We start from the raw sequence: 15,204 nt of genomic DNA on the forward strand, positions 1-15,204 counted from the left end.
TAGGATGTATTATGCTAATGTCGCTCAAGCATAAATCATAGACTATACATACAGATGTAATCTCATTTATAAACCCCCCCACTCCTAGATTATTTAAATCCCACATGTGCAGTCTTCAAACCCAAACCATTAAACCTCTAGTCTTCAGCCCCAATCCAGGTGACTCAAATGTCATCACTTGGGGCATTGCATCTCTTTTTTGTGCTGCTCTCTGTGCAAAGCTCCACATTTTTTCCACATGCATTTGACAATATTAATATTTAGCCCAGAACATGTTCAGAGTGGGGGTTTTAAAGTTCAAAGACCAAGACCTGATGTGATAAACTCGTTCCAGATTCCTCCTCCTCCTCATCCAGTCGGTCAGTGATCATCCTGACAGGGTCCTTAGCTCCTCCTGTAGTGGCCCTTCCCACTGAGCAGCTGTGTTTGTGGCCCCCTGCTGGCCCCTGCTGGATCTGCTGGAGCTGCTGGATGTGATGCTGAGCGCGTGCTCGGCTGCTGCACATCCACAGGACAGAAGAGACGCTGCGGACATGGATCACTGAGCGCACGACTCCGAAACAAGAGGTAAGAGAGCACTTTTACTAAAGCAATTTCATGTGTTTTTATTTTATTCTGCAATATGTCTGTTGTTGTGTGTGCAGCAGATTGTCTGATAAAGACATTCTAGAGATAAATAGCGATTTGCATGTAACCCTTATCCAGTCAAATAACTTACATTGCCAAATAAATAATGTATGATTGAAACATTTGACTCAATAAAAGCATGCAATAACTTTTAGCGTAGTTGCACTTTTACGCAGCGTAATTTTTGTATCCGATTAAGCCATCACTTATCGTGCACATATCTTAATAAAACCACTTGTTAGCGCCATTGTCTCCAACTTTCTGTGTTGACTTATTGCGGAGATGGATTTAACCTCGCTCTGTGTGCTGTTTGGCACCCTGATCTCCACGAAATATCGATTTCGCATAGTAATCTGTGTTTTATTAGAAACCACGGGCTGTATGTGGGAGGATAGGTGCTTGACACAGTTACGGGCTCTGAGGCTGTATTTCTCCCACGCTCCTGGGGGAGACTTCACCGCAGAAGCATCTCCCCATCCTGCTCACTGTGGGCTTCATCAAAGCTGCTGTTGTGTGTGCCCACAGCCTGGGGGCCAAACATACCTTAAAATATCCGATAAATGCCTTAAAACCTCTCGTAGTCTTTTATCACTGTCCGACCCGGTCTGTTAGATGCTGAGTTATGGTTAAACCCCCCCTGGCGAGAAATCACCTCAATACATCATGGCAGAATGAGTAAAACAAGATAAGACTAGACACATGGCCTCTTAAACTAATATTAATGTTTTACTGTAATAAAAAGCTAGACCTTAATATGGAACATGTTGTTCTAGCAGGTCTTATTTTACCCAAATGTACAAGTTCATAGACACAAAACATCAAACAACACAAACATCTGGTTTAGGAACGAAATACAGATGTATTGTAACCATTATCATGGCCAAAATAATTGCAATTCAACCTACTATCCCTATAATCATTATATAATACTTAGTTGGCAATAAAACATAATCCATATTGATTCAAGCAAACATTTTATAATGAATCACAGATATTACATCTATTAAATGAACATCCTTTTTGTTGTTGTTGTGAAAAACAGTTTTAAATAAGATAACTATACATCTAAAAGCCCCCCTGCATCAATAAAGGTTGAGTGATATTGCAATATTCAAGATTATATGGTGATGACATTTTACCACAATGAACGCAGTGTGAGTGTTTTTAGGGCAATTTGCCATCCATAACCAGGTTTCAGTTTTTGTGACCGACCAGCTTGATTAGCAATGCCCTTGTTGTCTCCTGTGGTTGTTATTTTTATAACTTGTTTGGCTTTTGAATGTTGGTCGGCAAAAACAGATAATAGCAAAAGCCATTTATCGTCATCTCCTTTGATCTTTAGCAATGGTGAACATTTTGGACTAGAGCATTTTTCACACCAAATGAAGAACATGTATTACATCCACAATGAATCATAACTCATGCATAGTTTTAGTTTTTAATTGATTGCATTTGTTGTTTGTCAGGCAAGTAAAGCGAACAGTATTCGTGGGATAATACTCAGCATTGCAGAGGTGGAATCTGCCTTCTGAGAATCAATCAACTCAGACTTATTCTCTCATATTGTCCACATGCTGGATCATGCCGTTTCTCTCTCAGCTGTTTGTCACAAACAACAGTGTAAACGACAAAGAACAAAACAAAGAGAGATGCATAGAGGGACAGATAATGACTATAAAAGTGAAACTAAATGCAGTAAGACACAGCAGGCGTGACGAGGAGTATAACGGAGAAGGGAGGGGCTGGGTGCAACAGTGTGGAGGTGGAAGAAAGCAAAGAGAAAGAGAGACATCTTGATGAAAGCGTTTGGGCCTGAGCTGCGTCTCTCCGCCACGCCGTCCCCGTGTTCTGCCGCAGACACTTTGATTGGGAACATGAAGGAGGTAAACTAAATCCTGCTGAAGACATTCTGCCTTTGTATCAACACATCATCATCCCTTCTCTGTCGCCAGCTCACACACAAATGGATAAATCGTCTTCTAATTGCCTCCTTCTGCTGTTAAGTAACCTCATCATTTTTCACCAAGTGGTCTTCTGTTCAGCATCTGTCATCCGTCTGTTAACACACACCTTTATCTTGTCTCTATTTCTTCCTTTATTTGCTGCTTCTTCCCCAAGCTTATGTTTTTCAATGGCTGGCTATATCAGGGCCATATTTCAGCTCAGTGATAAATAATTCAGGGAACAGGACAACAGAAAGGTCCTCAGTGAGAGCCGATTCTTTGCTCAAACCTGAATTGCCTGTCGTTTGGACAGTCACCTGAATAATGGATTTGTAGTGTAGTCTGGTCAGTGGCTGAAATGGCCCCTGTGCATTCACTCTTAGTTATTTCTCAGATTTCTCCTCAGCAGTTGCTTTAAGAGGCAATTTAAATACACATACTTTAAATACACATACTCTCCTTAAAGGTAGGGTAGGTAATTCACTTCAAAAACACTGTTTGTTATATTCCATGGAATGCTCTTAACATCCCGATAGCAATGAATATATGAAATGCTTTGACAATAAATACATAAAAAAATGTTATCTGTGGAAGCCGTAATACTGTAAAAAGCACGACCAATCATCTGAGCCGGCCCGGCTAAAATAACTGGATGGCCTACCTGCCTGTCAGCCTTCCATCTGTGCACAAACTTATCTCGTGCCCTCATTGGTCATGTGCGGGTTCGTGTGTGTTGGAGGAGGGGCTCTGTAAGGAAGTCTGAAGGAAGGGGCAGATTTTTTTCGGCTGCGTACTTTCAAATTCTAGTGCACTCGACCTGGTTTCTCTATTCTTACCTACCCTACCTTTAAGAAACAGGTAGAACATGTTTACCACGAAGACTGAAATGAAAATGGATTTCTGTATAGAAAGTATAGATGCAGCTTTAACAACAGAAACAATTGATGGCTGTCAACCCCCTTGATGGAGGGGTCAATAAACCAATCAGATTGAAGCAGACCCCTGACCCTTGCCCTTGCTGTGATGTTAACACAGTAATGATTGTTAGGAGTGTCCAGGAGCGATATTTGTTTGTGTGTAGATCATGGGACATGCAGTAATTTACATGCTGTGTTGTTTAGAACTTGCAACTTCTTCTTTCATTTTACTTTTGAATATTTTAGAGGTCATAAGCAGTTAGAATTCAACTGAAATGTGTATGTTCCTCACTGTTCAAGTAAGTAAGTCTAATTATACTGAAGCTTGTGCAATTCTTTCCAATTTGAAGTGAACAATTCCAAGTTAAATCCATAGTTGGACATAGTTGTGGAAACGGCATCCTCAAACCTCTCGATGAATGACTCCCATAGCGGCGGCCTACTGACATCTGAAGGCAAGTTCTAGGAGATGTTTCGACTTTTGTGGTGCAGTACCAACCATTAGCAATGTAAGACATCTGTCCCTTTACAACATTAAACATTGGGTGGACCCTTTGTGTTCTTAGTCTATGGAAGCTATAGCTTAACTTGCTAACATTACCTCTAATTCCCTCGAGATATTTCTTTATAACCATGGTCGTCCATCACCTGCCTTAATTCTGATTGAATTAAGCCACGTGAAAAAGAAAACCTCCACAAATGACAGTGTGATAGGCAGCATGCAGATTGTGGACACAACTGCTTAACACTTTTTACTGTGTATTGCAACTGTTGCAGTGCGTGTTTGAAACATGCCCATTCAGACACTACAAATGTTTGACCTGTGATATCGCTGTTCGCAGTTTTTTGAGAACTGCTCATACAAACAGCTTCACACTCTTTGCCTCGGAGCTATTCACCTGCCCGGACACAGTTGCTTCACATTCAAAGATACTCGGAAACACTGGTTAAATTCAGTCTGATTGAAGAGAAGAAACACACTCATCACGTGTTCACCACAGGGTTATAAAGTCATCAATGGATTTATTTAGTGGAGATATTTTGCAGAGAGTACCATTAGAAAGCATGCCAAAAACATGGACACATTTAGTTATAATGGATGGGAGATGCTTCTGGGAAGTATAAGAGTTCATACTTTACCCCAAATTGCTTCCTAGAGCATTGTGTGTGAATGTGTGTGAAAGTTAGTTTCCCTGAGCAGGACTGGAACAGCGCTATATAATTGCAGTCAGTCTATGGTTTGTAAATATGATGTTGTCCCAGGAGGGTTTCACAGAGTGTAGTTATGTACATGCATGAAGTGGACCTATTGGCTGTATACAACAATTGATTTGCATTTAGAACGTTCCATACACTAAGATACTCTTGAAAATGGTAAACATAATGGTATTCGTCCTCACATCTGAAGGTCAAGCCTCAAGAGGGTTGGCGTACTGAAGGCGGAAAACCAGCTGTAGGTCAGACCCAGTGGGGAATTCTGTATTTAACTTGTATTTAATCGCTAGCAGTTACAGCCCTACACTGCAGTGCTGCGCCAGATAAAACTTTGGTGCTCTCTGTATTCATCTACAGCCCCAAAACCACTTTGACTCAGCAGGTGTCATGTTCTACAACTCTGTGTGTGGATTTGTGCACAAACGTACTACTATCAATGTGTGTGTGTGTTTGTGTTTGTGTGTGTGTGTGTGTGTGTGTGTGTGTGTGTGTGTGTGTGTGTGTGTGTGTGTGTGTGTGTGTGTGTTGTGTCTGTGTGTTGTGTTGTGTGTGTGTGTGTGTGTGTGTGTGTGTGTGTGTGTGTGTGTGTGTGTGTGTGTGTGTGTGTGTGTGTGTGTGTGTGTGTGTGTGTGTGTGTCTGTGTCTGTGTCTGTGTGTGTGTGTGTGTGTGTGTGTGTGTGTGTGTGTGTGTGTGTGTGTGTGTGTGTGTGTGTGTGTGTGTGTGTGTGTTGCTCTCCGAGGCCAGCTGTGCTGAGGACGAGCAGTGGTGTGCGAGTGTTTTGCTCTGACTTGACCTTTTGTCTCCATCACGGAGAGAGTGCTCAAATAACAGTTTGATGTCTCAATAGGGAGTCTTTTACACCAGTGCACGCACACACACACACACACACACACACACACACACACACACACACACGCACACATACTGGTGGGAGTTTATTGCATAGATAGAGGGAGGGTACAGTATATTTTTTCCGTTTTGTCATTACCCGCGGCCCCCTTCACACAGCAGACTCTCAGGCTGGAATGCTGTCTTTCTTTTCTTGTTTCCTCCTCGGTATGTCCTGATAAATTCACCGCTGTGCCAGTCTTTGTTCGGTCCAGCTTATTCGAAGAAGACAAACATTTTTCACTACACGTTGTCATGGCGAGTGATTGAAGCTGCCTTTTTGGCACAGACTCTGACGGACAGATGTTGTCTTTTTTCCAAACTTTAAAAAAATCATTGCAAAGACCACCTGGGGTTTCTTGTAATGGGATTCCTGTGTCATCTCATGTTAGCCCAAATGAAATATGATCAGTAAATGGCGGGCCTGATCACTGGCTCTTTTCTGCGCACTGTGTTTTGACTCTCACATCAACAACAGTACAGGACAGAAACTAAATACTTTCCCCAGAGCTTCCCCCGGTTCAGTTGATGGTGTAATTCGATTTTTGCAGAATAACTTTGCATCTTAATGAAGAAAAACTGATTTACTTCAAACTGCTATAACCCGCGATGCTAATATGTGAATAACCATCTGTTAGGTGAAGTGAAATATGTTGATATCTTAATGATAAAGGTTCTGTAGGCAAGAAAACCCTGAAATGTTTTACTAGAGTAAACGCAACAAAACCACCTTAATACTCTGTTGCAAATCAAAATCCTGCATCAAAATTGTTTACTTTAGTAAAAGCACAACATATTAAAATTAAAATGTACTTTAAGTACCATACCAAGTCATGATTTGAAGTCAAGTTTCACAGATCTGCTAGCAGGATTTTAAGTCTTTTAAGTCATGCTTTTTATTTCATTACGTCATTTTTATCTCATAATGTTAGCACTCGGTTCAAATATACAAATATATACAGCACTTGTTGCTTGATTTTATTTAAAGGGGTCCTATTATGTTAGTTTTAAGGTTCATATGTGTATTTTGTGCCTCTACTGTGATATGTCTTATGCATTCCTGTCTCGTCACTATGATTTTGACAACCTGTTACATCAGCGCGTCTCACAGGAATAGTAAGATTATCTTCCCTGCCTTTTAATCTTTGTGCTGCCGATGCAGATGGGGCTTTAGCTGTTCAATTATACATGTTGTGAAGTCTCTTGTCACCTAAATCTGGCTTCCTACACTGAAGGGGAAAAGATTGTAGTGCATCACTTAGATCTGGGTAGAAATATCATGGTTGTTAAACATTGGTGAAGCAACACACACCAACAAACGTTTTATGTAAGTTTGTTAGCAAGACCACATGTCTACTATTTCACTTTGAATCCCTGAATAGCTTAAGTGTTCAACTTGTTAATCCTGAAGAACACTGACGTCAATGAAGCATCCATAAACCGGTCACATACAACATATACAGACATTGTAAGTTTTATCACAACATAGAGCTGAAATGAGATCAAACAAAGCACAGATACACTGAATCAAAATCAAAGGATTAGGGATCAGGACTCAGAGGTAATGGCAAGTGCTGTGCAGATTTTTAATATGAATATCTTTGACTTTTGCATAGTAATGTGTACAATGTTTGGCATTTTGCACTGAAAATATCAAACATCAACTGTAGCAAGATAAGACGAAGAACAACATTTATATCAAACAATAAAATGTGCAAAAGGTAATCACACTGAAACGCCTCCATTGGACTCCTTTCTTTACTTTCTTTAGAAAGCTGCAGCTGATTCAGAACGCCGCTGCTCGAGTCCTCACTGACACTAAGAAAGTGGATCACATCACTCCTGTTCTGAAGTCTTTACACTGGCTTCCTGTGTGTCAAATAAATGATTTCAAATATTGTTGCTGGTTTATAAAGCTTTGAATGGTTTAGGCCCAAAATACATGTCTGACCTACTGCTAAATTATGAACCATCCAGATCTCTCAGGTCTTCAGGGACTGGTCAGCTTTCTGTCCCCAGAGTCAGAACTAAACATGGAGAAGCAGCATTCAGTTATTATGCTCCAAAGATCTGGAACAAACTCCCAGAAACCTGCAGGTCCGCTGCAACTCTGACTACTTTTAAATCCAGGCTGAAGACTTTTCTTTTTGCCGCTGCTTTTAATTTAACTATTCACATCTTAAACTGCACTGTAACTTTTATCCATGTATTTTTTCTTTTAATGTTTATTTTATTATCTTTTCTTTTTAATGACTGATTTTAAATGCCATTTTCTTAATGTCTTTCATTTTTTTGTAAAGCACTTTGAATTGCCTTGTGTTGAAAGGTGCTATATAAATAAACTTGCCTTGCCTTGCCTTGCCTTAATAACCTAGTGACATCACTGTGTTACACTTGGCTTCTACTGATCAACGCTCCGGGACATCTCTAAGCGGTTGGCCAATCACAACAGAGCCGGCCAACTAACCAATCAGAGCAGACTGGGCTCTGGTTTCAGACAGAGGGTGAAAAGAGGTGCTGCAGCATAGGCAGTATGAGAAAAATAAAGACCTTTTTGAACATTAAAGCATGGAGACATGTCACAGGAGAGACACAAAATACAAATATGAAATAGAATAAGATAACATAAGCAGAATAAGGCCCCGTTAAGGCCACAAAACGCCATAAAAAGTTGGAGCTGAGTGCAATTTGGCCTTTATTTGCATCATATTGCAATTACATGAGGCTTACGCCAAGAACACATTGGGCAGAGCTTCGTTTAGTCTTCATTTTGGAACCACATTCTTCTCCTCGTTTAGAAAAATCCTGGCTATGCATGTATGCTTCTTCGAAGAAATGTAACTATGGTTAGTTTTCTCCAAGTTTTTTCTTTAAGATGTTGTTAAGGATGATTGACCTTGCCTTTTATTTAAAAGAACATGAAGGACAGGACTTGAGCAGATTTTTTTCTAAGGAACATTTTAAATGAAGAGACTTTTTGCAACAGGCCATCGATGTTCAGGTTTCTATGAAGATGTGTCATTGCGCTCACATTCGACCTCATTACCTTCGAATGTGGAAAAGGTGTTGCTGCAGCAGGGCGAACGCTGATTAAATGCAATCTCCTTGATTTGACCTTTCGCTGCTTCTCAGAAAGGGTCTAGGTGAGATTATTGCCATTTGGAAAGCGAGAAAATGTTCACACACACAGTCACCTGGAGCACTCCCTGTGGAGCATCTTCCTCAACATAATTAGGACGCCATCTTAGGAAAAGGCACCTGGTTTCACACTCGCACGCCTCTTGCTCACAGCTCATTACCAGGAGTGGTGTAGCTGCTTTCTGACAAGGTTTCAAGTTTTTTTTAAATTAAGAAATAACTAATAAATAGTAACTTGTGGATAAAGAACAGTGTGAAACAACACAGTTCTCTCCAGGGTCAGGCGTGAGGCGGGTCGAACAGTGTCATAGCAATTGATTTTTCACACCTCTGCCTCACATCAATGTCCTTTTCAACTTTTTCTTCAGATAGATTTAACAGAGGCACCTACGGAAAGAATATATAACAAAATCATTTTAAGTAAAAAAAGTTGGTATGATACAGGCAAACCTGTGTATCATATAGATATCAGTCACTGTGCTGTACTACGACCAAATTGCTTTTTCCTGTGCTTAGCATCCAACCCGTGCAGCCATCATGCTTTTCACTCAGGCAATCATGAGTTCAGGTCTTTGGGGACATAGGCAGCCTGTTGGGCACCTGAGGCAACTCGGAAACCAGAAGTAGTTATGGTGATGTAAGAGTTTAGAGTGGAAAAGAAGCTGCCACCTCTGCACCCTGGGACCTCTTGTTTACCGCTGCTGCTGGCTTCTTTTCTACTTCCTTCCCCTTTCTGTAATCAGTCTCAGCTTTCAGGCAGGTATTTCAGATGTCCTTTTTCCAACTGATGCATGCCCTCTTTTAAACAAGAATTCACTACTTCTCTACATTTCCATTTCCAAACCCAACCCTTGCCCCCTTATCTTCCCAATTCCAGCCTCTGGTGGCAATCAGACAGTCTGCTCGCGAACGGACCAGCTGGAAACCTCCAGCATGAGCCCAGCAAAGTGGCTGCAGCGCGCACGCACACTGTCAATTCCTCTCGTGCTGTTCACTTCACCAGTTTCCCTTCTTTCGTTTCTCCTTACGTTCCCATGAGATGTCCCTTTATAGATCGAAACCAAACCTTTAAAACAGCAGTCACAAAGTGTGCAGTGGAAGTCTTAGAGGTGATTTTATTACTTTGCTACGGGGATTTCTATTTTCTCCTCCATTCTGCTCTTTATGACGCCCAGGGTCAACAGTGTGTGGATTTGTTTCAGTCTTTTCTGTGTGAATGTTTTATAGTAGACAGATTAACTTTATTTTTCGGTCAACCGCATGGCGTCACCTAAGATGTCCCACTCTTCAATACTTTGACACCTGTGCGCTCATTAACCCCTACTCTTGTAGTGGGGTTGCCTTGGAAACAAGTCGATCGCTCAACCTAAAATCGTTTCTTGCAGTTGACGTTTGAGATTTGGTTGTGTTTGTTGTTTTTTCTGCTTTTTCTTCTGACTCGTACGGTCTTCACCAAATGTGTTCTACGTTTTTTGTTTTTTCTAACTCTGACGATTTTAAGGAAAGGAAGCTGAATTGATTTCCCGCAGGTGCAATCAGTGTCCAGCGCCCTGTAATCAGCTGTGTTTCGTACCCTACCTGTAATCTTGTGGTTGTCAATACAACAGTGAGATACTGTCTCATATCAGTGCTTACAGGCTGTGTATGACAGCTATAGGAAAAATAACAGAGCTCCAGCACTGATTAGCAGTTTTATCCTCCATGTAACGCTAAAATAAAGAGTTTTAGTAAACCCTTATTGATGTCTTCTACAGAATTCAAATCAATGAACCTTCGAGTCCCATGTTAAGCTTTAACAACCGACAAAAACAACATTTAAGTATTTCTGAAGCAGTTAAATATCAGATTTTCTGGGAAATTCACCTGCAATTTCAATTTTAAAAGAAATATCACTAATAGTGGCTGACCAAATACTGACCTCACCCATACCCTACCAAGGCCATATGTCTAAAATATATCTATCTATCCTCCGTTCCTACAAAAACCTTAAAATAACACTAAACCCCTCTCTTCCCCTTTCTTGTGTGTAAGTGAGCGTAATCTATTTTGTAAAATGTTGACAAAGCCAAGCTAGCTTTTTTCCTATAGCATCATCTTTACGCTAAGCTAAACCAAACACTGACGACATCCAAAATCGCAGAGCAATAATTTCCCTAGTGATCATAACCAAATGTTTGTAACTAATGTCTTATTTATACTAATCTAACTAAGAGAGGGCAGTTTATTGATCTGAATACTTATCTCACTCAAATGCCTGCTCCTGAGATCCAGATTAAATCATAGCCCTGGCTTGTGTGGCAGTCTGTGATGCTGACAGCTTGTTTCAGGTCTCAGAAGCCAAACTGGTAATCACAGATACTGATTGGAGGCAGATTGAAGGCTGGATGATGCATAATGCAGCACCTGTTCAACCTAGAAATAGACAGATAGACAGAAAGCAAGAGCAGAGGTATTTTCTTATTTTTCGCCAACACTGGTTATGATCCTGGCTTTGACTTTTCCATCCAGAGTAATGTTGAGATGTCTGACATGCCATGAGGAAGAAAATGTGTGTGTTTGATTTACTCCGCCACAGTTCATTTCTCATCTGTCTGTTTTGTGTTCCTGTCTCCCCAGCGCTGTCACTGAGCTGTTATTCACTCCTCCTGCATCATGGAGGCTCAGCCTGGTGCATCATGGGAGCTCATCAGCGGTGTGACAGATACAATATATAAGGGCTGAGAGGTCATTATGGAGACTGACAGCTACACCCCCTCCACCACTGACTGGGCTGGGACGTTGGATGGCCTGGAGGGAATGGGGCTCCTTCAAGAGCAAGGTGGTGTACCACCGGCCTCCTGGTACACCCCGTACTCACTGGGCTTCCAGGTGTCGCTAACTGGCTTCCTCATGCTGGAGCTGGTGTTGGGTTTCAGCAGCAACCTGACTGTGCTGGTGCTCTACTGCTCCCAATCAAATCTAGTGGACTCCGTGAGCAACATGGTGACGGTGAACCTGCACGTGCTGGACGTAGCTGTGTGTGTGCTGTGTTTGCCCCTCACCCTGGTGGTGGTGCTGCTGCCTCCCGGACCCAACATGGCCCTGATCTGCTGCTTCCACGAGGCCTGCGTCACCTTCGCCAGCATAGCCACGGCCGTCAACATCCTTGTCATCAGTTTGGACAGATACGACATCTCAGTGCGGCCGGCCAACAGGCTGCTGACCCCCCGGAGGGCCACACTGCTCCTGACGGCTGTTTGGGTCACCTCGGTGGCGGTGTTTTTTATCCCGTTCTTGGAGGTGCAGTGGTCCAGTGGAGAAGAGGAGCAGGTGACGCCTTTGTCGTTGTCGTCACATGGTGCCGACGTGGTGCCGTCGTGGCGTAACCAGACTCTGCTGTGTGTTGGCGGGCAGGGCTTCAACACAGGCCTGGGTATGTATTACCATCTGATCCTGCAGGTGCCCATCTTCTTCACCACGGTGGCAGTCATGCTGTTCACCTACTCCAGGATACTGAGGGCTTTAAACATCCGCATCGGCTCCCACATGAAGAAGGGCCAGCGGTTCAGGGGGACCCAGCAGAGACAGAACAAAAGGAGGGTGGGACTCAGAATGAGGGACGGAGGGGAGGTAGGAGGCGAGCAATGCACCACAGATTGCACCAAACAGCTCAGCCACCCGCCACTCATCCCTTCACCTTCCCCCACCCCCACAGCCACCTCCCCCCCGGCCCAGTCGTCCGCCCCGCTCGTCACCTCGGACACGGGGGCAGCCACGCCCATGCCCTCCTCCCTGGGCGTCCAGGCCTCAGTGTCGGCCATCATCGCCCTGAGGAGGGCCGTGCGGAGACACCGGGACCGGAGAGCGCGGCAGAGGCGGGTGTTCAGGATGTCCCTCATCATTATCGCCACCTTTCTAGGCTGCTGGGCCCCCCTCTCTGTTACCAACCTCCTCATCCTGGGCATCGGCCCCAGTGACGCCCTGGTCAGCCTGCGCCTCTGGTTCTTAGCCCTGGCGTACGGCACCACCGTCTCCCACCCTCTGCTCTACGCCTTCACCCGGCAGAAGCTGCGCCGGGCGCTCCGTGCGAAGGTTAAGAAGAGGGTGGTGTCTCTGCTCCAGGTGGACCCTTCCCCGGGGAGCACCGTCATACACAACTCCTGGGTGGAGAATAGGAAAACCAGCAGGAAGGTGCAGCTGGAAGCAAGCAAAGGTACTGACCGCTGCCTGGCTGAGGTCCTGTGAGACTGACACAGTTATTAAAAAAACAAAAACACAATAGAGTCACAGGTGCGCTCCATTATGAAACTCACTGGTGTGTGAAGCCAGTGTAAGAAATGTGAAAAACACATTTCCACCTCTGGGAAATGTCTTAACGTTATCACCAGCAGCAGCTGCAGCAACAAGCTAAACAAAGCTAACACAGCCTCTGCAGCTGAATACATCTACAACAAAAGCATACAAATGTACATATTTTACACAACAATAATCAAAAAGTCTGTTTACATATAGAGTTGTATGACAGATTATGGTGTTCATCCAACAGCTCCAAAGAATGAGTTTAGCCTGCAGGTGATCTGATCTGCCGCCCACTCAGATGCTCCAAGGCAGCTTTTAATTTTTTTTGATACACTACACAAAAAATAAATATTCGACAAACTCTTTGAATGTATTTATCTTGGCTGTCTTAGTTTTGCTCTGATGGTATCATGTTTTCCAGAACAAAGGGGGAACTTATACATTTACAGGCAAGGCACATTGATAGTATGTTGATGATATGTAAATGAATCGGCGTTTAGGAGGGGATAAGGTTAGAGAACAATTAAAGGCTAACATATTACCTGCTGTTTTGCTTTAGCTTAAGTACTTATTACAGTGTTTACATGAAACCCTGCAATGCTTATTCTTATAAATGCAACTCTGTTGGTCCCAATTTGTTATGAAATGGTGTAATGTCATGATTGGTGTTTTGCATATGCAGCCTGGACACAATAAGCACATTCATTAACGTCATGATATTTTGGGAGAAAGGCTTATTGGCTTCTTTTTTTTCAAGAGAGAATTAGATAAGGAAGATTGATCTCCTTTGTGTACAGTCAATATGAAGCAAAAGGCAACAGTCGATTAGCTGGGAAACAGAGCTAGGAGTTTGGCTCCGTCCAAATAAACTAATGTCCTCTGTTTAGACTTCACACAGAGCCAGACTCGTTATTCTCCCAGTTTTCAAATCCTAATGGTACGCTAAGCTATCCAGCTGATGAATGTTACTTCATAATAAGCATAGATACATGACAGTGCCATCAAACATCTTATAAAACTCAATAAGATTAAAATAAGCTTTATTCCCAACCGGTCTAACAAGTCCTTTAAATAGTCAAAAGTCTAGTTTTATGATTTGTGAATATTGACATCATTATGAAGTAGCTATTTGGACACTGTAACATGGAAAGGTGACTGACACAATAACAGGAACACCTTTCATTAAAACGCATTCCAGAAGATGAACCAAAAATGACAAACTTAAAAATAAACCCATGTTCATCTAACCCAACCAAGATCTGCACAATCACTCATTGCAGGTCTGTGGTTCTGGGTTGCATTACATTCAGGGTGTCTCTATGCTTTCATTTTGGGGGTTTGGCATGTTAAAAGCCTGCCGATCTCTTTTGTAATAGCATTTATGTACATTTTGTAAATATTGAACAGATACAAATATACTTAATGTGAAATATACAGTGCAAGTCACTTCGTCTGTACGAGTCTGTATAGGCTTTTCTTGATTTAGAGGTCATCCAAACGTGCACTCCAGCGGGTCAGCCTCAGCAAACACAAGAGAGAAACTGTCCCCGCAGATTGAGGGATCGCTAATAAGACGAGCGTTTATTGTTGACTTTATTCTGCCTGACTGTGCGTGTGTTCTAATGCTTTACTCACACTGGGGCTAATTTCAGAGACCATGTGATTCCTCTCACACACACAAACGATTGATGTGTTCTTGAATGTAAACACATGAAAAAGATGAATATTATACTGTATGTAAACCAAGAATATGCTATATTTATATGTTTTCTTCATGGTGTTGTTTTTATGTGAATGTATACCATGTTGAATTGTATCAATAAATGTGAAATACTGGATTTGCTCCTCCTGTCTTGTCGTCCTGTATAAATTCATGTATGCTTTCTGCTATATTTCTCTTTTAACCCTTAATGGGTTCTGTATCCTGGAAGATACACTAATTGCAAAGGCTGTGTCCATGTGTAAAATGGGTGTAATATTGGTGGGACATTGGTGGGGCAATGTGTATTTAAGTACAGTGTAATATAAGTGAAATAACAGTGTAATTTGGGTGTAATAATGGTGTAACATTGATATAATAAGGGTGTAATAATGGTGTAACATTGATATAATAAGGGTGTAATAATGGTGTAACATTGATATAATAAGGGTGTAATACGGGTGTAATGTAGAACATATCAATCACTTATCACTTTTC

At 42.3% G+C, this 15,204-nt stretch overlaps 1 protein-coding gene across 1 annotated transcript; it reads left to right on the forward strand.

Moving 5' to 3' along the window:
* Positions 1-518: 518 nt before the first annotated feature.
* Positions 519-14,842, forward strand: LOC117475475 (G-protein coupled receptor 22-like). The gene is made up of 2 exons (XM_034121696.1): positions 519-567; positions 11,346-14,842. Exon 2 carries the CDS (start codon positions 11,460-11,462, stop codon positions 12,951-12,953), a length of 1,494 nt encoding a protein of 497 aa, XP_033977587.1. The 5' UTR covers positions 519-567; positions 11,346-11,459; the 3' UTR covers positions 12,954-14,842.
* Positions 14,843-15,204: the final 362 nt, after the last annotated feature.

This window comes from Trematomus bernacchii, unplaced genomic scaffold (genome assembly GCF_902827165.1).
Source record: "Trematomus bernacchii unplaced genomic scaffold, fTreBer1.1, whole genome shotgun sequence".
Classification (NCBI taxonomy): Eukaryota; Metazoa; Chordata; class Actinopteri; order Perciformes; family Nototheniidae; genus Trematomus; species Trematomus bernacchii.